This window comes from Poromitra crassiceps (genome assembly GCF_964638095.1).
Source record: "Poromitra crassiceps genome assembly, chromosome: 14".
NCBI lineage: Eukaryota > Metazoa > Chordata > Actinopteri > Beryciformes > Melamphaidae > Poromitra > Poromitra crassiceps.
The window spans coordinates 6425404-6450173 of record NC_139633.1 but is presented as its reverse complement, the minus strand read 5'-3'; the positions used below and the strand labels follow the sequence as shown (position 1 = coordinate 6450173).

The following is a 24770-nucleotide window of genomic DNA, read 5'->3' as shown; positions in this document are numbered from 1 at the left end:
GAAAATGCAATCAAGATAAGAAATAGAATTGTATCAAAGTAAAATGTACAGAAAAATCTACAGCAGGTACAATCACTCAAAACAAGTACAGTTGTTTTAATACTTAAAACAAATATTTAAGCATTTTCCATAAGGGCGGAACCACACGTAGGAAGTCTCTTCTTAAATTCACGCGTCTGCCCCGCCACAGGAATGAGGAGATCGTGATGCCTGACGAGCAGTCGGGCTTGGTGAAGGAGAACTACGTGTGGAGCTTGCTGCTGCACCGCGGTGCCACCACCGAGGGCGTCTTCCTGCACGTGCCGCCCGGCAGCTACGACCACGACCTGTTCACCATGACCTGGGGCCCCACCATCGCCGCCCTCTCCTACGTCTTCGACAAGAGCCTGGACGACAACATCATCCACAAGGCCATCGCCGGCTTCAGGTACCACCCACTAGGGTTGTCAAAAGTACCGATACTATCAAAAAGTATCAATACTGAAATTTTGAAACGGATATACAATACTCATTTGCAACAGGTATCGATAAGTGTCAATACTAAAACTTTGAAACGGATACAATACTCATTTGCAACAGTTTCGATACCAGCAGTGCTTTCTTTGAATGAAAAATCACAGAATTTCCCCACCCTATCATCGGTTGGTATCTGTTACTTCAACAAGTTAAGTTGAACAAGTTAGGCTGATGGCTAGAGCAGGGGTAATCTGCAGTCAGTGCAAAGTTTTAATGAGTTTTATGGGACCTAGATTATGGAGAAATGTGCGTCTGTCTGTCTAACTTTATTTTTGATGTGTCGTCATCGCGTGGTATCGAAAATGGTATCGAGTATCGATATTTTCTAGTACTATAAATTCTAGTATTGGACATCCCTAACGCCCACGCCAAAATCCAGTCTGTCGCTAACGTGTCGGGACAGTCGCATCCTTTTTGTCTTTGCTGTTCACACCTCTTCAGTGTAATAGGGATTTAAAGGGGCAACGAGTCTAGTAGGATCTCTCTTGTGAAAATGCGACTTTATTGTGTCAATCACAGGCCACCGTAGTTCAAGCAGAGGAGATAAGGGGCTCATATTACTGTTGTTAAGATTCCTTCTGGTTGCCAGTAGTCATAGATTACATAATGCCCCTTTAATATTAACAGATGGGCATGAAGCATAAGAACAGGCTGTCAGTTTGTCATTGTTGCTCTTAATTATCTTTCAATCATGAGAGACCAGTTGGTAAGATTTAACAAGCAGCTTTATTCAGCAAATGGCCTGGCGACTACTTTGGCGTATGACTCCATTGTAAGATGACGCTCCTCATCTGTATAGGCTAGGATAGAGAATCCCCCCGAAAGGAAGAGTTCATTTACGGTGGTTGATTGAGTTGGGGGGCAGAAGTAAGTCAAAGTAACGGATTGATCTCAATCAACCACCGGAAATGAGCTCTTCCTTTTGGGGGGATTCTCTATCCTAGCCTATACAGATGCCCCCTCCTCTCACCACAAGAGGAGCGTCATCTTACAATGGAGTCATACGCCAAACTAGTCGCCATGCCATTTGCTGAATAAAGCTGCATGTTAAATCTTACCAACTGGCCTCTCATGATTGAAGTGTGGTCTGCAGAGACGGAATGGCGACCTTCATGCTTGAAATTCGGTCTCCACACTTCATGTAAAAACATGTTCCAATGGTGCAAGAGTAAAAAAACACCAGCTTTAGCCTCTCTACGTAATACTTTTCGTCACTGACTATCACAGAAATCCTTGACTATCACAGAAAACATGATTTATTTATGTGTTTATTTGTTTGTAAATCATTTAGACACATAGACATTGTTGCAGGTTAAAAGCCTACATTCTATTAAATGTAGAGAAAGATCGTTTTTACAAGTTTGAGTCTTATTTATTTATTTATTTATTTATTTATTTATTTATATATATATGTTGTTTCTGTCCACGCAGGAAATGTGCCATGATATCAGCTCACTATGGCTTCAGCGATGTGTTTGACAACCTGATCATCTCCCTGTGCAAGTTCACCACGCTGAGCAGCGAGGTGAGGCGCGCTCAGAGAAAAGAGACAAGTCTGCACTTTCTCTTTCTCTGCTGCCAACGTGGCTAATGTGGATACAGCTCCTCTATGCAGTTAAAGCTGGATATCCACACTAGAAAAGAATACAGCGCTGTTAAGATGGAACCCAGGACAAAAGAAACGGATGTCTTTGTTGAAAATGTCAGTCGGGTCCAGTCGTGGTCTGATATTGTTCCTCAGATATCATGGATATGATGCCATTTGATTGATTACATATTTTGTGTAGAATGGATCAATACACTGGTTGTCTATGGGAAGACCTTACTACTTGACGTGGCGTTTTAATCAGATTCCAAGCAAGTATCCACCAGTATGTTATAGTTATATTACATGTACAGTAGTAGGAGCAGTGAAGGTGTCATCCTGGCGTACAATAGCGCTTTAGTGTCCCAATATCTAACCCATTGATACCTGATGCAGCATTTGTGTGTGTATCCCTTTAAGACCGCGAACCGCGTGACGCGGTTCGCGGTCTTAAAGGGATACACACACAAATGAGGGATATACACGCAAATGCTGCATCAGGTATCAATGGGTTAAATGCAGGGGGAAACACTTTTTTGGCATGAAACAGGTCATATTTAAACTATGAATATTTGAACAAAATATAGCTATCTGCCTCCAATAACCCATATGGGTTGACCTTTAATAATACCACCCCCCCTGCAGTCTGTGGAAAACCTTCCCATGGTGTTCGGCAGCAACGGCAAAGCGCAGGTGGCGGCTAAGACGGTGTTCCACCTCGCCCATCGCCACGGAGACATCCTGAGGGAGGGCTGGAAGAACATCATGGACTCCATGCTGCAGCTCTTCAGGGCTGAGCTGCTGCCCAAGGCCATGGTGGAGGTCAGGAGGACCAAGCATTCCCATTCCCTTTCATTTGCCTTCACATTTGTCAGCTAGGGTTGGAGTTATAGTCTTGAGACTTTCTGAGAGCATTTCTTAGATGTTCTACTGCCACCTACTGGCCCAATACTGAAATTCTTGATCTGTGCTGTTTGACTTCAGGTGGAGGATTTTGTGGAGCCAAATGGCAAGATTTCCCTTCAAAGAGAGGAAACTCCTTCAAATCGGTGAGCACACGTCTCCTCTGACACTTGCTATTACATGTATTTAAGTCGTTCATGGCGTAAATATTACTGCATTTTTAAATCTCTTTATTGCAACATACTCGTTGGATCATCACTCCAGCCATGTTTTACTTGTACTCATTGTTTCTTAGTATGTCACGTATGCTTTTATTAAAGAGGCCAAACCTGTTGAAGGAGATGTCTGATGAGCCACAGACAGCAGCAGAATATTAATTGAAATGATTTTCTCCCGCGTGTCTCAGCGGTGAGTCGGCATTGTTGGGTTTTGTCAACTGGTTCAGCGGAACTGAGCAGTCGGGACTCAGAGGACCGTCCACAGAAAACCAGGAGGCCAAGCAGGCCGCCATCCTCTGCATCAAGGTACTGGACACTCAACTTCACGTGCGGACGGAGCAGATTATTCCATTCGCTGTTTATTTGCTTCTTATTGTCCCCTTGGCGATCAATATTGAATGAATTGAATTTGATGTAAATGTGCTAACTAGGAGGGCAATTGGAAAGAGGTTGTAGTTTCAATGCTCATTCCCTATTTGTCATTTTCACTGTATAAAATGTGACATAATCATGATTTCATGATCATCATTTCCTCCATATAGCAATGCGACCCAGAGAAATTGATCACAGAGAGTAAATTCCTACAGCTGGAGTCTCTACAGGAACTAATGAAGGTAAATATTTATGACTTAATTGTCAGCATTACATTACATTACATTACATTACATTACATTAATTGTCAGCATGAAAACATATTTGGAGCAATGAGGGAAAACTCAGAGTTAACCCATTGATACCTGATGCAGCATTTGTGTGTGTATCCCTTTAAGACCGCGAACTGCGTTAACGCGGTTCGCGGTCTTAAAGGGATACGCACACAAATGAGGGATATAGACGCAAATGCTGCATCAGGTATCAATGGGTTAAGAGGGTGTTGAGGGTCCCCGAAGGACATAACAATGTATGTCAGGCAAACCTGTGGTAGAACAGACAGTCGTAGCTTTCTGACTGTGGCAAACACATGTATGTGCTTGATAGATACTTTGGATTAAACTGTCCAACAAATGGCATTCCTATTCACCTTATGTTCAGACGCGGGGGGGTGGGCCAAATTCTTCCGGGTCGTGTTAACACCACCGGCGGTCACAGCGCCAAATACGAAAGAATGTTGAGTTGTTTTTGTAGTGGACAGTGCAGGGGGTAAAACAAAGAACTACTTTTTGAGCTACACAGCAAGTAAGCGAGTATCCACTGTTGGCCAGGTCAGATAACGTTATGGTCGACAATGACGAGCACTTTCTTGTAAAACATACCTGGACTCCAACAAAGAAAGCTTCAGATAGTTTTCTCTCCTCCGAGGCAGCGCGAGCCATTTACGTCAATAAGACCCGCAGACGTTAACGTAATTCCCTGGAATGTGAGACTTAATGAGCCAGTTACATGGCGTTGCATTCTTAGACATTGCCGTTTGCTTTTATTTGGTATGTTACATACAATTGGCTAAATTATTAGTTAATTCAGAGTTAGATGATATTGGAGTAACCAGCCATTTTCTTTCTTTCTTTTTTTTGCCGGAGGTCGTCACACGACCACACAACCGGGTCAAATGGGCGTGGCTACATAAGGTGAATAATGAGTCCCAATAACCTTTGAAGCTGTGGTTGAATAATCCGTTTTGTTTTCCACCAGGCTCTGATATCGGTCACGCCTGACGAGGAGACCTACGATGAAGAGGACGCCGCCTTCTGCCTGGAGATGCTGCTCCGCATCGTTCTGGAGAACAGGTGAGGCGTAAACCTCTCTCTCCACACACTTGTCGTCGACCTCCCTAACGTGTCTCTTAACGCCGTTTTTTCTTTGTCTCCACGCGTAGAGATCGCGTGTCGTGCGTGTGGCAGACTGTCCGAGACCACCTTTGCCATCTGTGCGTCCACCCCAACGAGAGCTGCTTCCTGGTGGAGAGGGCCGTGGTCGGGCTCCTGCGGCTGGCCATCCGCCTACTGCGGCGAGAGGACATCAGCTCGCAGGTGCGGTAAACACACACACACACACACACACACACACACACACACAGAGATGCTCACAAGTCATTTTTTGCAAGTCCAAGTCAAGTCTCAAGTCTTTTAGCTATAGTCAAAGTCAAGACTCAAGTATTTGAGCTATAGTCAAAGTCAAGTCTCAAGTCTTTGAGCTATAGTCCAAGTCGAGTCTCAAGTATTTTAGCTATAGTCAAAGTCAAGTCTCAAGTCTTTGGTCACAAGTCCAAGTCAAGTCTCAAGTCTCTTATGGATGAGCGTTCTATCATCTGCTGCATGCCATCCAGTCTGCTTAGAACACTGCATATCTCTTAGCATACAGCATCAGCATTGAGTCCTTAATGTTAATACACACAAAAATAAAGATTGTTCACAAGTCCCAAATCTCAAGTCCAAGTCAAGTCCCAAGACTTTGAGGACAAGTCTCAAGTCAAGTCTCAAGTCCAAGTCCCCATCTCTGGCACACACTGACCCTGCGTTTAGAAAGACCGTGTCATCACTGAAGGGCCACAATGTCCAACAGCTGATGTCTGTCAATCAACCAACCATGTGTCTTGTCAAAGTGTCCTTGTCACTTTGGATATGATACCTAGCTGTACAGTAACATGGAGGGATGCAATACAAAATGTGGCAATACAGATCGTGGGGCAAGGCATTGCGATATTTGCCTTCAACGTGACGTCACAGACTATGCCTGTAGTATAAGTTTAGTAAATCTTTATGATTGAGAACATAGAGGTCACGTGGAGGCTGGGTTTACGATATTATATTATTGCGAATAACATTTTATTCTGCTGTAGTAATCACAAAATTTCACAAGCTAGAAAGATTTGTGTCTCAGAAATAAACATAATGCTGCACAGTCAGTCTGTGTTGTCACTGAACTTTTTGTTTATGACATTATTTCATTGTTATATTGAATCGTGAGCCCCACATAGGGCTGCACGATAAATTGATTTTGAATCGTAATCGAATTAATTAGTTAGGACGATGTTAAAAACGCGAAAATCGTAAAATCGATTTACACTTCAACTAGGGTAATTACGTTACGCTCTCTCTCATGTACGCATGCTGCTACTTGTCCATTCTCCCAGCTGTAAAGTCTCTCTAGAGGCTGTGATACTGGCTACTAAAGACAGCAGCGCAATGGACTTATTTCAACACCTCCGACCAAAAAGCACAGAGTGAGCACTGAGCGCAGCTTGTTGCACTGCGGGCTGCAGCCTACAAGATAACGATTGCCACAACAACACACTCACGCGCGCACACGAACACAGACGTTATCACCGGACGATGAAACGTTGCCTTTACAGTTCACATAATAACAAAACAACACGTGAGGCCACCGAGTACTGATAGATTGGCTGTATTCATGGCTGTAAGTTAGCAGCCTCAGCTGACTCACCTGTCCCTGTGTGTCTGAATTTCCCCCTAACTGCTATCGCAGTTCCCCGCATTCCTGTTGTGACTTTGTGTTATTCTAGTACAGATATAACTCCGAGCACGCAAATCCACTAGTGTCAAGTTAGCAAGCAACAGCCAGGAAGTTACAGTAGGCATAGCAGCGGCAAGCTAAAACAGGAAGTTGGGTTGTTCTGCCTTCAGAGTAAAAGCGTAAATTGTCACTTATGGAAAAAAAGGGGGGAAAAGATCTCTGCAGGGCAACAAATGTTTAGAGAAGTATAATAGTATAAAAAAATCGAAATCGAATTTTGAGAGAAAAAATCGTCAATTTTAGTTTTAGGCAAAATCGAACAGCCCTAGCCCCACATCACGTATCGCAATTGTATCGTTAGATAAGCGTGTCTTCGTCCCATCCTTAGTCAAATGTAAATGTTTTACATTGCAGCCCCGAAAGCTGGAAAGAAAATTCAGGTTCACTCTAATTTGGCAGCTAACTTGCTGACCTCATTAGGGCAGCTGCACATGGACAATTTAACTGTAACTGGTCAACGTAGCTTGTTTACCTTCGCTTTACTGGCCAGATGGGATAAGTGGCTCAGTTGGAGAGACCTAGTTCACAGAATAATCCTCCCAGGAACAGGAGAGCTAATTAAACATCCAAGAGCCAATCAAATATCAACTGCTGAGGAAAAGGCCAATGGGAGCCGTTGTGTGCCGCTTTCAGGTTATGTCATTTTTCTTGCAAGGTTAATTGGCTGCTGATACAATCATTATTATATCATCGTTATTTAGGTCAGGAGGCCGCTGAGACCCAGATGCTTCATGTGATGAACCATAATAACATATGGTATGATACAGTTCGGGTGGGGTTGGGTGCAATATGGGTCAGATATATACAGTTACAGGGCAACAAGATAACAACAATACAGACTCGGATACAAATAAATAAAATTGAATCACTAAACATAGCAACAGGTACAACATTTTACAGTTTCAATAAACAAAGAGACATTCACTAAAATAATTAAAGTATAAAGTGCTAAAGGAGATAAAGTGCTAAAGGAGGAGAGAGTCAGCTTTGTGAGCAGGAGCAAAGCATAGACGCACTCTTCAAATTCTTCAATATAAGTTTAAAACTCGCTAGGGGATCAGGCTGGACAGCTTCAGACTAAGCTGTAGCGCAGGGATACTCAACTTGCTTTGCCCAGGGGCCACTTTCGTGAAATGATAGAAGGCCAGGGGCCAGTTAATAAACAAACAATATACATTTTTCTGTAGCAGATTGTAGGCTTTTGGGGTGTCAGCCGGAGTTTAGTCTGACAATGTTGTGCACACCGGATAGTTAGTTAGGGTAAGTTAGTTAGGTTATTAAGTACATACATAAGTGCATGGGTAGCGAGCAGACGGCGGTATTTGACAATTTAGCAGCTAAATCATAGATTATTGAAAGATATTCCATATTCCAGACTGAAATGCTATAACAGAAGTGGAGTATTGGCCAGAATAACATGAACATTTGGACACTTATTCAGCGGGTATCTTGCATGTTGCGTTCAGGTGCACTGTAAAAAAAAAAGAAATGCAATTCCATAACGGGCCGCAAGTTGAGTATCACTGCTGTAGCGTGTTTCAGGCAGAAGGGCCCGCGTAGGAGAATGCCTTTTTGTCTTTCTCAGTACGGACCAAGGGGATGAGTAGGTGATGAAGTCCTGTGTATGCAGGCTGTAGCTGGACTGTTTGCGAGATAGATAGTTAGATAAGTAATGAGGTAGCAGGCCTAGGATGGATTTGTAAATTAAAATGTACCAGTGATGGGTTCGGCGGGTGGAAAGAGATGGCCAGTTGACTAGTGAGTACAGAACACAGTGGTGAGTAAGAGCTTTACAGCCGGTAACAAAACGCAGCGCGTCATGGTAAGCTGCATCCAGGAGATAGACAACTAGCGGAGGCATGCGTATACAGGACATCACCATCATCCAAAAGAGGCAGGAAGGTCGCAGCAACCAAACGTTTCCTAGCAACAAATGAGAAGCAGGATTTATTCCTGAAGAAGAAACTTAGCTTCAGTTTTCAAATCTAGTTTCTTTCATGAATGCAATATAAAGTGCTTAACAAGATAAGAAGATGAGTAAAGAGACGATGATGATGATGATGATGATGATGGTAGTAGTAGTAGTAGTAATAATAATACTAATAGAATAAAAGGTGTAAAAAGTCATGAATGAAATTGGGAGCACGATGAAACAAAAACGTACAGAAAGATGCAGCACTGTAAAGCTGTAAAGTAAGCCTCCATCGCTGGTGTCAAATCAAAGACAGTAACTGGTGGGGAGATGTGTCCAAATAAGGTGGACAATAATTGAACGCTTGCATGTGCTGACCTGACCTCAAGGAGGGCGACCTACATTTAGAGCCCATGATCTAAAGCCCATGATCTAATGGTGAAGAAGCAGCAGAGCATTGTGACATTGCAGCGTGCACGTAACAACCAACGGCTGGAGGTCTTAATGTGACAGGAAATCAGGTCAGAACGCTGCCACGTGCCTTTATATAATGATGTAGCATAAAGACAGCCTTCTGCTGTCTGTATGCTACATTACATGAGCATCTACCTTCTCCACATGTGACTGTACATCTTCCTACATCCTTATCCACCGGTTCATGTAAAATGCAATGCACATCTTGCACATGATGTATATAAACCTACAAATTCACATTCTTTCTCATTTGTATGCCTTACATACAGTCAGGTAGTTTTTATAGTTTTCATATTACATAGATTTAATTTTTTGGGTGTGTTTGTTTTGTTTATTTGTGTATAATTCTTTAATTCATTCATATGCTTTCATACGGACGTGTTGAAATTGTCTCTTATTAATTACTAGCAATGTACCCCGCCCCGCGTTGCCCGGGTTAAATAGGCACAAAGCAATACAAGTGTGCCGTTTTCTTGGCCAGAAATTAATGGTGGTGTCCAGGTTGTTTCCAGGACTTTCCATGTAGTTCCAGGACTATACAACCTGCCCATGAGCTTCCCCAGATCATAACACGCCGCTATTCACATTTACACACACACACACACACACACACACACACACACACACACACACAGGCAGACAACGTCACCTTTATTATATAGATTAAAGAGTATTAATAATAATAATAATTATTATTATTATTATTATTATTATTATTCTCTTATTACATTATTTTAATTGTATTGGAATCAACAGATTGGATTTTGTTCATATTGGGAGTTGTCTCTCTCACACACACACACACACACACACACACACACAAACTGTCCACGAAAAGTCAATTTTCTGTGTGAATCTATCAGAGTCTGGGTCCTGGAATTCCTGGAATATCATAGAATCAATACATTTGTTGAATTCTAGGTAGGGCAAATCAGGACATTTGATCAATTCTCTGCGGAAGTAAGGAAATAATCAGCTAATTTTACAAATGGGTCACTTTACAAGAATACAGCAGTATGTACTACAGGTATCCAACTTGTTTTGCACAGTCATTGTATTAGATGGTTTTCAGCTGGTGTAGAAAGCACACTGAGAAATAGCACGAACAAACCAGGAAGGAAGAACATTTTTGCTCATGTCACTGAACGTCATGGAAACATCAAGGCCACAATGGGAACCCCCGATCTAAAGCGCGGACACATCTCCACCCACCCCTACCCCCCACCCTACCTTCAGGAGCGCCTCACCCCTCAATCCTCACTCCGGACACTCACACTCCTTGCTGTGCCACGGACAAAGCTGACAAGCATGGGAGATGGCACCTTTTCGTGGCTGGGGCCCCACCCCTGGAATCAGCTCCCAGAACGATTATGGCCTCAGACTCGAATCTTAAGACTTACCTGCTCCTCCCTGCTTCCTCCTAGGGCCCTGGTTTATATGTGCTTTCCCTTTAAACCTGGGTCTCTAAATGTTTGTCACCAATTTCATTCATCTTATTTTAACCTTATTTTGGTTTATACCTATATTTGCATTATTTCTGTATGTATATTTATCAGTTTTAACATTGTACTATGATTGGTTAACTCTTTCTGTCGAGCACCTTGAGAATTTGTTGTATTTCAAAAGTGTGCCATATAAATAAAATGCACGATTAAATGCATTACCCCCGACACACCCACAGGTGCTCCTCTCCCTCCGCTTGCTGCTGATGATGAAGCCTCAGGTGCTGTCCCGGGTGAGCCGGGAGGTGGCCTACGGCCTCCACGAGCTGCTGAAGACCAACGCCGCCAACATCCACTGCACCGACCACTGGTACACCCTCTTCTCCCTGCTGGAGTGCATCGGAGCCGGGGTGAAGCCTCCCGCCTCCTTCCAGCTCTCCACGGCCAACACCGACCACGACACGGGTATGACCGTAGATATTATATGACTATGGATGGGTCACCGCAGGCTCAGCCAATTCTAACAAATGGTAGCAGTCTCCTAAATGGGCGTGGTCAACCATTGACTCAGACCTGCCGAAAGTCTCCTAAGTGGGCGTGTCCGTGGAAAACCGTGGGCAAAACCCACGTGACAATATGACAGGAAGTGAGTTGAAGTTGGGCCGTCTTATTTGGATCATCTTTGGTATGACTGTCCTCGTGGCAATATAGAATTATCCACGACAGTGCCAGCCTCTATCTCAGTCCACTAGTGTTGTCAGTCTTTTATTTCAATTTGGAATGAAAGGAAAATTAGATTTTGTTTGCTCGTCTGTCCTCAGCTGCCCTGTCAGACAGCGAGCTGCCATCCCACCCTCCCAGCGACGCGTGTTCAGACCTGGGCTACACGTCCGACCCCGGGCTCTACACTGAGCACGGCAAGTCCAGGATGCCTCGGTCCACACCCGACGTGGACGTAGCGAGCAGCGGATGGCTGGTGGTCAGTACACACACCACTTTCACACACACTCAGATGTATACATATAGATTCAAGATTTGTATCGTCACTCCATGGTACAAGTACGCACGTGTGAAATTCTTATGCTGTAGGCTCCGTTACAGACGAGGTGCAGGAGGTAAAATAGGTGCAAAATCACAGCAAACACAATCACAACAACAACAATAGTGCAACATAGTTACCTAGGGCAAACAATGTAAACGGTGTAAGTAAATAGAATAATAAGGTATTAAAATAAGGTATTACAATAGAATAATAAGGTATTAAAATAGAATAGATATAAAAGTGTCCAGATGTGCAAAGAGGTGTGCAAATGTCAAGAATCCAGATTTATTGAGGGTTTATTTATTGAGGACTCTCGTAGCCTGCGGAAAGAAACTGTCCTGTAAACGGTTTGTGCGTGCTTTCGGGACCCTGTATCTTCTCCCTGAGGGCAACAGGGAGAACAGGCTGTTGTGCGGGTGGTTCGTGTCCTTGATGATCTTCCGGGACCTCCTGAGGCACTGCTTATATATATGCATATAGCGTAGGCCTGAACGATGAGCTGCCCTGCACAGGTACATGTACAGTACATGCACACACACACCGTGCTGAAACATCAGTCATCAGATTAGCCAATGAATAAAACATGAAGTGAGGGTGAAGTAGGTTTAAGGCCTGTTTTCTAAAAGATGAGACTGGCTTTACCAGTGTAAGTGTCTCAGGCAGGGTGTTCCAAATAAAATAGGGGCCTAATCATTAGGGGTGGGGGAAAAAATCGATTCACCTAAGTATCGCGATTTTTAATGTCACGATTTTTTGAATCGATCTTTTATTCCAGAATCGATAATCGCAAAAAAAAAAAAAAAAAAATGCAGTCAGGCCACTCACTGAACAGCAGGCCAGGCGCCGCCTACTGGTTTACTAGTGGTTTTATTACCGTACTTTATTAGTTAGTCTGAAGTAATAATTACACTTCAAACGGCCCAAATTGGGCTTCAAACGGCCCAAATTTCACGCGCGTCGGCCCATATCGGCCTGGCCTGCTTGGTATCTAATGCCCGGCCTGAATTATGATCCCAGTCCGCCCCTGTTTTTAACTATATCGCCCAGCCCTACTCATGATATAATATACAGTCTCTAGTGTATGATTCAACTTTTCCCATGTTCTAATCTAGTGTAAAAAAGCAAACAAACTGAAAAAAGAAAAGAAAAAAAGAAACAAAAATCGCAATAAATCGTAATATCGAATCGCAATAATCGTAGAATCGCAATACTTAAGAATCGCAATATAAATCGAATCGGCACCCAAGAATCGTGATAGTATCGAATCGGGAGATAAGTGAATCGCCACAGCCCTACTAATCATCAATACCTCATTTCCATCCAAGTGGATCAAAGCCTTGCACATATTCACTATTTTCACTATTCACTATTTCACTATTTGTTGTCCTCCCCTACACTGTAGGTTGGTAAAGATGACCTGGAGACCAGCAAGACCCCACCAGTGAGCTCCAAGACCCCCCTGAATCACCCGCTAGTCAACCAGTACAGCCTGACGCTGGGTCAGGACCTGGGCCAGCACGACACCAAGTCCCTCATCAAGTGTGTGGAAACGCTGTCCTTCATCGTCCGCGACGCCGCCCACGTCACGCCCGACAACTTTGAGCTGTGCGTCAAGGCTATCCGCGTGTTTGTGGAGGCCAGCCTCAACGGAGGTGAGACCGACTGACGTCACGTCGTCATCGTCATCATGACGGACCACCCGCCATTCCCCTTTACTGTAAATTAGGGATGCACGATATATCGGCATTCATATCGGTATCGGGCCAATGTTAGTCATTTTTTAACACATCGGCGTCGGTCCGATGTTGCAATGTTAATATCGGTTATCGGTATCAGCCAAAATGTTCACGTTGAGAGGAAGCAATGTGATAAATCTACATTATGATTTATGGGCTTTTCCAAATGTTTTGGAAATGAAGCAATCCATTACTTTTTCAAATTCACAGTGTTTACATGTGTTTTTCAGTATGTACACGAATTTGATTATCATACAAATGTGTCTTTATACAGATCACGTCGACATCGGTAAATATCGGTTATCGGCCATAAGAGCAATGTTAATATCGGTTCTCGGTATTGGCCAAAACGTTCATATCGGTGCATCCCTACTGTAAATGCTCTACTTCTTGAAGCTAATACACAGGTAAGTTGTATAGCAGGATGAATTAAACATCACCTCCAACTAGGGCTGCACAATTAATCGTATTCTTATCGTCATCGCAATATGAGCAGAACATGCGCAATAAACACATCGCAAGACTGCCTGAAACGCAATCATGAACAAAAGTGGTTTTATTTACATGCGTCATGCATTCCCACTCAGCATCTGATCATTTTGTCTTGTGTTGTAAATTCAGCGTACACCTTTCCCTTGCAACAGTGCGCTCCGCCCCTCTGCCAAAGCCCAAACACGCTGTGTGTAGTTTCAGCTAGAGTCAGTATGTATTTCATTTCTTTATTCAGTGGGCATAGGCTATGTTTGGGGTCTATGTTAGCATTATTAAAGCAGAAAGACATAGGAACTGTATATGCATACTTTAATATTTGTTTATTTATCGCAAGTCGTATCGTCATCGCTATATTGAACAATGTTATTGCACATCACAGATTTTCCTCATATCGTGCAGGCCTACCTCCAACCCTTCGCTGTTTTGCTGCTACTCTCCACCTCCGTTCTGTTATTCTCCCACCCTACACACCTCTGTCTCTACCTTTCTTCCTCCTCGCCATCTGTCCCCGAAACCCCCCCGCTCCTCTTTCCATTCGTCCCATCTCTTTCCGTTTGTGATCTACAGTAAGACGGAGGATTAAGCCCGGGAAATGACAGGCAGTGCACTTTGACTTTGGCACGGCTGATGGGGCCTATTCATTTTCCCTCCCGAGCGCTCCAGGCCGCTGTCAACATAGCTTTACACAGACGAACAAAAAGCGTGGGTCGATCAAAGCTAATCTGTATGAGATACTAATAGAAAGTGCAAAACCCCGCTATTACCGTTTTGAGCCTTTTGGGCCGGCGTTCACATCCTTTTGTTAAGGCGCTTTCAAGATAAATGGGAATTCTTGAAAAAGTGCCACAGCGTGGCGGTTGTTTTGAGGAGTGTTTGTTCAAACGTCGGGCTAACCTTGGGTGTAATTACTTCATGACAGTCTGTATTGGCGCGATGACGGACTGCGCCACGTACACAGGGGCGTGGGCCTGGGCTGCGTGGGCCCGGGCTGCGTGCCAGCAACATCTGGGTGTTCCAAATATGCATCTTCTCCAAGCCTTCATAGTCATCAATGGAAAAATGAAGCATCATTTCTCCTTTTTATATGCCTGCTGCATTTCTACTCCACCCCCAAGGATATTTTGGGGGGAAATCCTGCCGTGTTAATAGAGCATAGATGCAGATGCAGGGTGGGTGGAGTCCCACAATGTTGACCAATGTGTGCACTGGTGGCCTAAAGGTTAGAGAACCGAGCTTGTGACCGGAAGGTCGTCAGTTCAATCCCCGGGACCGGCAGGATAAATCTGGGTGGGGAAAGTGAAAAAGCAGCGCTTGCCCCTCCTTTACCACCACTGAGGTGCCCTTGAGCAAGGCCCTTAACCCCAACCGCTCCAGTGGAACTGACCAGTAGCCAGCAGATCAGACTCTGGTTGTATTGGTCAGCTTCCAGGTTCCATTGTATTGGAGAGAAGGCAGAAACTCTGCGGCCGATACCTCCAAAACTCAGGCAACTAACACAAAACGATAGAGATGGATAAATAGCACTACAGGTGAGAGGGAATATACATGTATGTATTTTGGATTTTAGGGTGAGCTGTTGACTGAAATACTCAACTCAAATACTTTTTTCACATCCCCAAATGCCCTTCCCTGCTATGCCTACATGTCCCGTGCTTGTTTCATGCCAAACTTTTTTTTTTTTTTTTCTCCATCTGCCCACTCAGGCTACCGCAACCACGACAAGAAGAAGAAGTACGACTCCAAGTCGCGGACGCGGAGGAAGGCGGGCGGCCGGGAGAAGGAGGGCTCTGGCGGCGGACGGCGCGGCGCCGGCGGCGTCCGGGCGTCCGGCCAGCGGCCTTTCCGCTCGCACAGCGATGACGAGGAGGACGAGGGCGTCCCCGCCAGCTACCACACGGTGTCATTACAGGTTAGTCAAGACGTAAGTACACCAGCCCTCTTTACCCTTTATATACCTTCGGTTACTCTGAGCCCCGCCTCTCCCACAAGCACCGTGTGCTGCTTTCCCTCCACAAACAAGTGCTTTAGTTGAAGGTGATCTCAGAACTACGGTGCTTTTGGGAAACGAGGCTTTAGCTCTCAAGGCGACATTTAGGAGGAGTCCAATGTATCCAAGCTGTGACTCCTGCACCTCATGCAGAGCAAAGATGGCATGTCACATTGTGACAGGACATTGTACACCTCCTAATAGCCTCCCATTTTGTCCTGTGCTCCTGGTGAGGTGTATTTAAGGTGAAACTTTTGGGGCGGTGACATGACAGCACTATTTATTTTCTGTCTCTTCACACACACACACACACACACACACACACACACACTTGTTATTGTGTGTGTTGTGCGGTTGAGTTGACCATTAGCGATTTCCTATTCCTGCTTCTGGTGGCGCACTCTCATTGGTCGGCGTTAACCGCGGCTTCAGCCCCTGATTTCCCAACTTCCCAACAACCAGCAAGAGCTTTTCATCACTCATTTCATTTGAATCTTAAAATATCTGCTGGGATCGACTCCTTGTGCTTAACTAACTAGGCTCTTTTTAAAGATCTCCCTTACCCATTTTAAAGAGGGCTGTTTTCAAGTAATACACTTAAAGCCTTGTATTAAGTGTAAAGTTACAGGTTTATTTGTTCACAGTCCAGCAGCCGCGAAATGTAATGTCAGTTATTTAATCCACCATCAACTTGGATGTTTACAATTTTGACACCGATATGCCACAATATTGTTGCTTGTATGAAATTACTTTATTTGCAAACTCATAATCCGCTTATTTATTGACTCCAGTATTGAAGTGGCTTAGTCAGCTTAGTGTCATTGTCCAACACTTGGCAAGTCTTGTAGATATTAACACGTGTGTGGCTTTCTGTGCCGGTGCAGCTGTTAGACCTGATGCACACATTGCACACCCGGGCTGCCAGCATCTACAGCTCCTGGGCAGAGGAGCAGCGCCACCTTGAGGCCGCAGGCAGGAAGATCGAGGCAGACTCCCAGACCCTATGGACCAGCTGCTGGTGTCCACTGCTGCAAGGTTGGGCTTCCTCACAATAATACATAACTTACAGTCGGTGTGTATATAGAATTGCACTACTTTCAATGGTAAATGCACTGTATTTATATAGCGCTTTTCTAGTCTACCGACCACTCAAAGTGTTTTACAACACGTGCCTACATTCACCCATTCACACAGACATTCATACACCGATGGCAGCAAGCTACGACGTAGGGGCTGCTGGCACAGCCATCGGGAGCAATTTGAACAACAGTAGCCTTATAAAACCACAGAAAATCTGTCAGCTTTACACATTTTCTTTGTTTTGACTGATTGAGGGAACTTTCCCGTGCAATTTTTGGATCTATCGAAAATGTTCCCATGCTTTAGGCCCTAACATAAGACATGCAGTTTTATAGTTATTAGAGATTTTTGTCATTCAAAATGTAAGTTACTTTTCCATGCCTTTCCACCTGGTACAGTACCTCGGGTGATACCTCAGAAACTCAATCCTCTAATTTTGACAAAACTTGTCGGGATGATGCATCTTTCCACTGTGCTCCTGCATTTTTCTTCTTATCATAGTAATTGGCTGTAATTAAAGGTACTATAATTTTGAAATACACTGATTGGCCTGATGGAGACGCTAAAGGTAAAGGTCAAAATCTTAGAACGCCCCCTAACTGCTACACCACTAGTCTGACATGTTTACTTAGCTGATCCCAGATTGAACAGCCGGCTGTCAGCTGAATCTTTCCCTGCCGCTCATGTCCTTCCATTTCATTGCCCCTTCAAGGCATCGCTTGGCTGTGCTGCGACGCCAGGCGACAGGTCCGCATGCAGGCCCTCACCTACCTCCAGAGGGCGCTGCTGGTCCACGATCTGCAGACGCTAGACGCCACCGAGTGGGAGTCCTGCTTCAACAAGGTAATGGGGGAGTGGCATCTTTGGCATTGGTTTCCCTTGTCTTTCACTCAGTCCCAATGCTTCTATCTGCCAAACTTTTTCATCTTGTCTGTACAGGTATATGCAGGTCCTTAACATGTTTAGAAAAGTCCTAAATTATTGAAATTGAAAAGTAAAGCAACTTTTACCATCTTCCAAAAGCATTGTATCATTACAATGTGGGTAATATGCAAATTAACAATGTCCTCCATGTTATGTTGCCTGCACCTCGTTGATTTGCCGGAAAGTTTTGCGTCACCTAGCGGTTTTTTGGAGCTCGGCCTGAGACTGCAAGACTACGTTTCTGCATTTTCTGTAGTGGTGCCTTCAAGGACGGTCAAATGTGGGTCTCCCAAAACACACCCGTCCCATGCTGCGCATGCGACAGGGAAAAGCAGACACTAAAATATCATACTACTCAATACTTTATCAGTATATTTGGAAGAAAACTAGTTTCATGATACGAGGCCGCTGTTTAATCGGACACAGCAGAGTCTGGAAGAGGAAGCGACCCCCGTGCCGGAGTGACGTTTTAGCCGCAGCTAAGCTAGGCTAAGCTAAGCTGCTACAGTACCACGGGAGCTGTAACAGCGTCAGATGAGAGAGACGCACCTGCAGCTGATGCTGCTGAGGCCAGACCGCCAGTGCCCAGTTATGATCGTCAGGCGCACAGAGAGAAAACGTTGCTGCTTTGTCTCTGCTAACACAATGTCAGAGTCAGTGACACCCTCCCCCACATTGCTTATGATGAAATACAAACTGACGATAAGATTATAAAATGACTAAAAAACAAATAGAATCATTTTTAATAAGTTATTTGTGAGTGTTTTACACATCTGATAATTAAAAAGTTACTGTTTTAAGGTTGAACCATGAAAGAAACAGTATTGCTAAACCACCACCACTATGTAATAATGAATTCACAGCATGTATACACAGTATGTATATATTGTATATTGATATGTGTGTGTTCCCAGGTGCTTTTTCCTCTGCTGACTAAACTGCTTGACAACATCAGTCCAGCCGACGTGGGCGGCATGGAGGAGACCAGGATGAGAGCCTGCACCCTGCTGTCAAAGGTCTGAAACGCTGCTAGCTCACACCCAATGCAGCTCTCTGTATGGCTGGGTATCGTAAAAAAAAAGACAAAACCAGTACCAGTACCCTTAATGTGATACCGATACCAATAGAGTACTTTCGAATATAATATTCGAATATATATGTATATATATTCCTGCTTCATTTGATACCCATCATGTGCATTCAGTTGTGTAAAATGCCACCACTCCTCCCCATCCAAATGTTTTTTTTTACACAAATACATTTTGAAAGCGTTAAAATTATTGAAATATTTATAGGTCTGTATGGGTTGTAGCTAGCCTGGCTCCAGACCTTCTAAGCCACGCCCACTCCACACTTGTGGGTTTGGCTGTTAACTGCAATCTCAGACTAGAAGAGGAAATTAGTTTATGAGTTGAGTTGACAATTCAGTCTGAATATCAGGCCAGGTTGTACAGTCGCTGCTGCGGTACATTCAATTGAACGCTTGCGGAAAAGGCTGCGAGCAAAACCACACAAATCGTTTTTTTTCTAGATCTGTATACAAAAAGGAATGCAGCTATCGTTTGACTGGAGAAGTTTCAATACTACTTGGTACTGGGTTATTTCGGTCGATACCTTAAACCTAAAGGAATCGAGTCCCAATACCCAGCCTTAGCGCTCAGTAACAAGAGACAACATACTTCATTTAAAGTAACCTAATAATCCACAACATTTTCGGATAATTACATGTCCGTTTTGCTACTATCACCGATTAATATAACACACTAGGGATTGAATCTACTCTATAGCCAGTCCATGAAAGTTTTCCATTTCTTTTCCATTGCTCCAGGTGTTCTTGCAGCACCTTTCCCCCCTGCTGTCGCTGCCTACCTTTGCCGCACTGTGGCTCACCATTCTGGATTTCATGGACAAGTACATGCATGCTGGCTCCAGCGACCTCCTGGTGAGGACACACACTAGGGGTGGGAATCACCAGATGCCCACGATACGATACTGAAACGATACTTGAGTCACGATACGATAGTATTGCGATACTGCGATATTTTCGATATTGCGATATATCGATATTGCGATATATTGAATATTGCGATATTTCGATATATTGCGATTTCTTACTTTTTCAACTGCAAATGATGTCCCCAAAGGAAAACTTTGTCAACATCTGGTTTATATAAGAACAATTTTTCAGTCTGTACATCTGACTTCAACCATTTTATTGCAGCAACATTGTCAAGTAGACAGACCAACAACTTTCATAAAGTCATGTCATAGTTGCATGCACCTGACAAACTGAACTGTTTGTTACAGTCTACTTACAGTCCACCTTAACTGGATGTGTGTGTGGACTACTGTACTTATGTAGTTTTTGAACAATGCAACTTCACTTCACTTGCACAAAACATCTTGTGCAGCCCATTCAGTAACTGGGGAATTTGTAAATTACTGTTATGACAAAACTGTTACTGTTAAAACAAAATGAAAATATGCTACCGTTTGTTTACTGCTGGCCTTGGAACTAAAGTTTATAGTAGCCCGGTGGCCTGGCATGGCCTGCAAAAAAAAAAAAAAAAATTTTTTTTTTTTTTTTTTTGCAATATCGATACAATATCGTCAGGCAAAATATCGCGATACTGTGGTGTATCGATTTTTTCCCCCACCCCTAACACACACAGTCATTCAATAGGAAGTGTTTTGCTGAAATGAGATCTCTGTAACAGGGTGACACCTAACCCAGATATCCACCTGATATTGGCCTTTTATTCAAACTTATACTGTATGGTCCCGTTGAGCGTTGTCCACCTCTGATATGATCCAGTTTGTTGGATTTGATATTTATTGTTTATGCATCCAATAATGCTACACTGTTTGTTTTATCTATGCCTGGAAAGTCCTTCACCTCCCATGGTCTAAAAAGGCACTTTCAGAGGCTTTAGGGGAAACACTGAAAACGTCTAATTATTTTACTTGCATAATTCTTCCAATTTGAACAGGGTCAAATATTAATATTGAATGCACAAAATATCTGCAGCTTCAGGCCAAAATGATCAGTGCCGACTTTAAAATCCAATATTGATCAAGCCCTAATTTATATATATATTATTATTATATATTATAATTAGTTTGTCTATACAAGTTACTGTACTGTACTGTACAATTACAACTGTCTAAAGACTCAGTTGTAATTGTTTATCATTGTCAAGACTGATAATGCAAAACAGAAATCCACCACAGTACATCAAATTGTCTTTCAGCACTGGCACACAAATAAAATGCCAAATAAAGGAACGTTTGCCAAGATTTCAACCCAGGAGAGCATGATTTGAATCCCAGCTGATTCAGTCTCTCTTGGCGATGTCGCGCCTCTCCACTTTGTCTGTGCGTTTGCAGCTGGAAGCGATCCCTGAGTCTCTGAAGAACATGCTGCTGGTGATGGACACGGCGGGGATCTTCCACAGCGCCGACTCCAGGACGGGATACTCCGACCTGTGGGAGATCACCTGGGAGAGGATCGTCTGCTTCCTGCCTCACCTGAGGGAGGAGCTCTTCAAACAGACCGTCATACCAGGTACACAGCAGCCGTGCACAGATGGAGGAAACTGAACGGGAATAATAGCTACTTCAAGTCATTTGAAATCTGGGATGTGTAGAATTTTCTAAACATCAATAAACACTTCAAGTCAAATGTGATACCTATACTGTATATAAATGCCCTTAACAAATGAGACCAAAAGGAAAGATGTCAATGATGGGAAGCTGTTTGCAACTTGTTTCGCTCTCTGTTTTGGTCATAATTGTCAGGAATGTGAACAAAAGCCACAAATCTGCACACTGGAATAAAGCCGGTTTATTCATTTTCACATAGACAAGATAATTGGTAGCAATTTTTGTTAAACGATAATGTGTGACAGGAGAGATGGGATGGAGAGATTAAATATATTTTATGTTTATATTCACTTTCAGAGCCAGCAGAGCCTGACCAGCCGCCGGCGCCCCCCGCAGGCCGTTCTCCCTCCCCTCAGCCTGCCCAGGCCCCCTCCCCGGTCCCGGTCGCCCCCACAGAGCCAAAGACCCCCAGCAGGCCAGAGTCGCCCCAGGAGCCACCGCCACCCAGTGCCAATGGTAACTACACTAACGGCAGGGACACACCAGAAACGTCTCCGTCACAGAAGCGTCAAACTGGGGCCTGGAAATTCACACCAGAATCACTCGGTTTTGTTTTCCGCGCCGGTCACACAGCTTGTACTGACTTCATCCTTGGCTGCTCGCGGCTCGAGTCAAAAAGAGACCAGACTGCAGGTCCAGGATGCAATGTGACGCGGCCGGTGCTGACTGCAGCGACATTAAACGCCAGCTGTCACTGCTGCCCATTCATTTTGTATTGGATCGCGTCGCCAGGTATCCCAGCATGCTTTGCAAGGCGATGAGCGGCGGACTGCAGCGATTAGAGGAGGGGCCATTTTGAAATCGACAGTGTATCGCTCTAACCCTAATGACTTAACTACCATAACATTCATTTGTAGACTAGGCATTGATTGATTGATTGATTGATTTGTCGTCTTCTGTGTGTTTACCAGGTACGGACCGCTCATCCCCGGTGCCGCCGTCGCCTCCCCCTGCGCCACTCCTGGCCAAGACGCTCCCACCTCGGGCCTCCTCGCCCCTGAGCCAGTCCCCCTCGCCCTCCCTGAGCCAGTCCCCCTCGCCCTCCCTGAGCCAGTCCCCACTCATCCTGCAGCCCCTGGCCTCCCCGCTGCCCCCCATGTCCCTGCCCATCATCCTCAACCCCGCGCTCATCCAGGCCACCTCCCCTGTGCCGCTGCTGGTCGGCCCCCGTGCCACCAGCCTGAGCCCAGCTGACGAGGTCAAGTGACGCATCTGTCCTCGTCCCCATCGACACCACACTCCCCCAATAGTATCTCTGGCCTCCTCCCCGTCGACCCCACCCTCCCCTAATAGGCTCTCTGGCACAGATAGAACATCCTGCCGAACAGCTGGACTCCACACACTTTAGCTTTACCTCCATCTCCCCCTAACAGCTTCACTATGTCAACTCCCAGCCCCGCTAGTTAGCCATTTGTTGGAACGACTGGATATTTATTCTAATGTGAGTTAGATGTGCGACAAAGTCAAGGGCACCGAGCCAACGAGTCCATGAGGATGCTTGAGAACAGCGCAACAATACATTTAGTCAAAAAGAAAGACTTAACCTAACTGCATTTTTATAAAAAAAAATCACCCTAAAACACTTTAACACTGTTAAAGAGAAGATTTTTTCATTCATTTAAAATAGCAACGCTACGCGTGTTGGTGTCAGTCCCTCAGAATCAAAGACATTCAACAAACCATTGTAGAAGAGGAGAGCGAACAATTTCTCCACTGACCGTCGTCTCGATAGACCAGAATGCACTGCAGCCACAAGACATTGCGTTTTGAGTATAGGGTGAACGGCATTCTGGGAAACGCATTAAAAGTAGAAGTAGCTGAGGCAGGTTGAGGGGAAAAAAGCAACACTTCATCACAAAATGCCGGAATGCATTTGAACGTCACAAATTGATGCAATTTAATGGTGTAAAAGTGCCCAAATGTGGATTTATTAATAAGTTGTACGGAGCGACGTACATTCCCATGTTTTGTCAAGAGTTGTCGGAAGTCGTTTTGTAGTTTATGGCTCAGCACCCAACCAAAAGAGAAGTCACCTGCAGCCAGAGCCGCAGCATTTCCCATTCAGTTCTCAGCCTTCCCATTGGTTTGAGCTGACGAGGTTGACCTCATCGCTACGCTAGTATGTGGGTTAGCTTCTGGACGTTTGGTTTGTTTTTTTAGGCATGTTGTCGATTGAGGCAACAAAGCTTTTCTTCTAATCAGATTATCGGGGGTTAAGGCACCATGTCTTAACCTAAGGGGATTAGTGGCAATTTAAAACTGTACAGGAGAAACTGGCCCACATTATCTTTTTTAAGTTTTCTTTTAAATTAATGCTTCTAAATGACGTTATTTGCCCAAAAGAACAAAAAACTAATTTAACCCACCAACCCCCAACATGACACAAAACAAAGAGGGATGTGCACGTTTAGCCTTGTTCAGATGGATCGGAGATGATGTCGCATCTAGAACATTCCAAAATGTACATATTCAGGTCTGCAACCGCAGTCGGTCCGCTGTATGGAGGAACCTTTGGATTCAAAATGGTGACTTTTATGGTATACGTTATGGTCTAACAATGAGATTATTTAAGGAGTACATTATTTACTTCATTTTGTCACATCTAGTATCGGGGTGTGTTGTCGTCTCATTTGCGTCTTGGCGTGGCCGTCATCGTACAGATCATGGATACCTAAGAGCCGGAGGAGCTGTTCGCATCACTAGAGGTGTTTTTTTTTTTTTAGGACTGGAGCATTTTGTCATACTAAATCTGTTCACGTTGATGAATGCGTTCTTGCATGCCGAAGAGATGTACTGTAATATATTTGATAGCCGAGCAAGCGATGAAACAGGATGCAGGATATCGCACCTAAGATAATAGCATAGATTTGGTTGAAAACCCCTGCGGCTTTTATATTTTCAATGTCCAATCATGCGATCAAAATCCCTGCTTCTCACAACCCCCAACGTCGGCTCTTGGTTTCTCGGTAATATTTTATCTTATTTATTCGGGTAGGAAAGATTAGTCGGACTATTCTGTTGCAGCACAATTGATGGGGACGTCTGCGTCTCGGTCAGGTCACACTATTATTCTACAAATGCACTGCCTTATGTCAGAGCAGCCAGAGTCTGGGCATCAGTTTTGCACCGCCAACACAAGACGGCAAAGGAGGTTTTGTACGCCGTTATGTTCATGTCCTACCACATTCTTAGTTATATCTGGAGCTGATTCTTGCTTGAACAGGAAATTATATGAATATAATGTATATAAATGAAAGGTAATGTACTTTTTACAATGTAATAAATATAATGTAAAGAAAATGTTTGTGTTTGCCTCAGAGATTGA

At 44.2% G+C, this 24770-nt stretch overlaps 1 protein-coding gene across 1 annotated transcript in view; it reads left to right on the top strand.

Moving 5' to 3' along the window:
• The window catches only part of gbf1 (golgi brefeldin A resistant guanine nucleotide exchange factor 1), a 105568-nt gene extending 80856 nt beyond the window's left edge, over positions 1–24712 (top strand). The window contains exons 22-40 of the mRNA XM_083650564.1: positions 191–427; positions 1948–2041; positions 2747–2923; positions 3086–3150; positions 3411–3528; positions 3765–3836; positions 4852–4946; positions 5036–5189; positions 10761–10986; positions 11343–11500; positions 12966–13215; positions 15495–15712; positions 16663–16813; positions 17571–17701; positions 18697–18798; positions 19611–19724; positions 21170–21347; positions 21743–21901; positions 22357–24712. Of these exons, the coding sequence (XP_083506690.1) occupies positions 191–427; positions 1948–2041; positions 2747–2923; positions 3086–3150; positions 3411–3528; positions 3765–3836; positions 4852–4946; positions 5036–5189; positions 10761–10986; positions 11343–11500; positions 12966–13215; positions 15495–15712; positions 16663–16813; positions 17571–17701; positions 18697–18798; positions 19611–19724; positions 21170–21347; positions 21743–21901; positions 22357–22652 (2995 nt within the window). The 3' untranslated portion in view covers positions 22653–24712. The remainder of the gene's footprint in view (positions 1–190; positions 428–1947; positions 2042–2746; positions 2924–3085; positions 3151–3410; positions 3529–3764; positions 3837–4851; positions 4947–5035; positions 5190–10760; positions 10987–11342; positions 11501–12965; positions 13216–15494; positions 15713–16662; positions 16814–17570; positions 17702–18696; positions 18799–19610; positions 19725–21169; positions 21348–21742; positions 21902–22356) is intronic.
• The last annotated feature ends 58 nt before the right edge of the window (positions 24713–24770 follow it).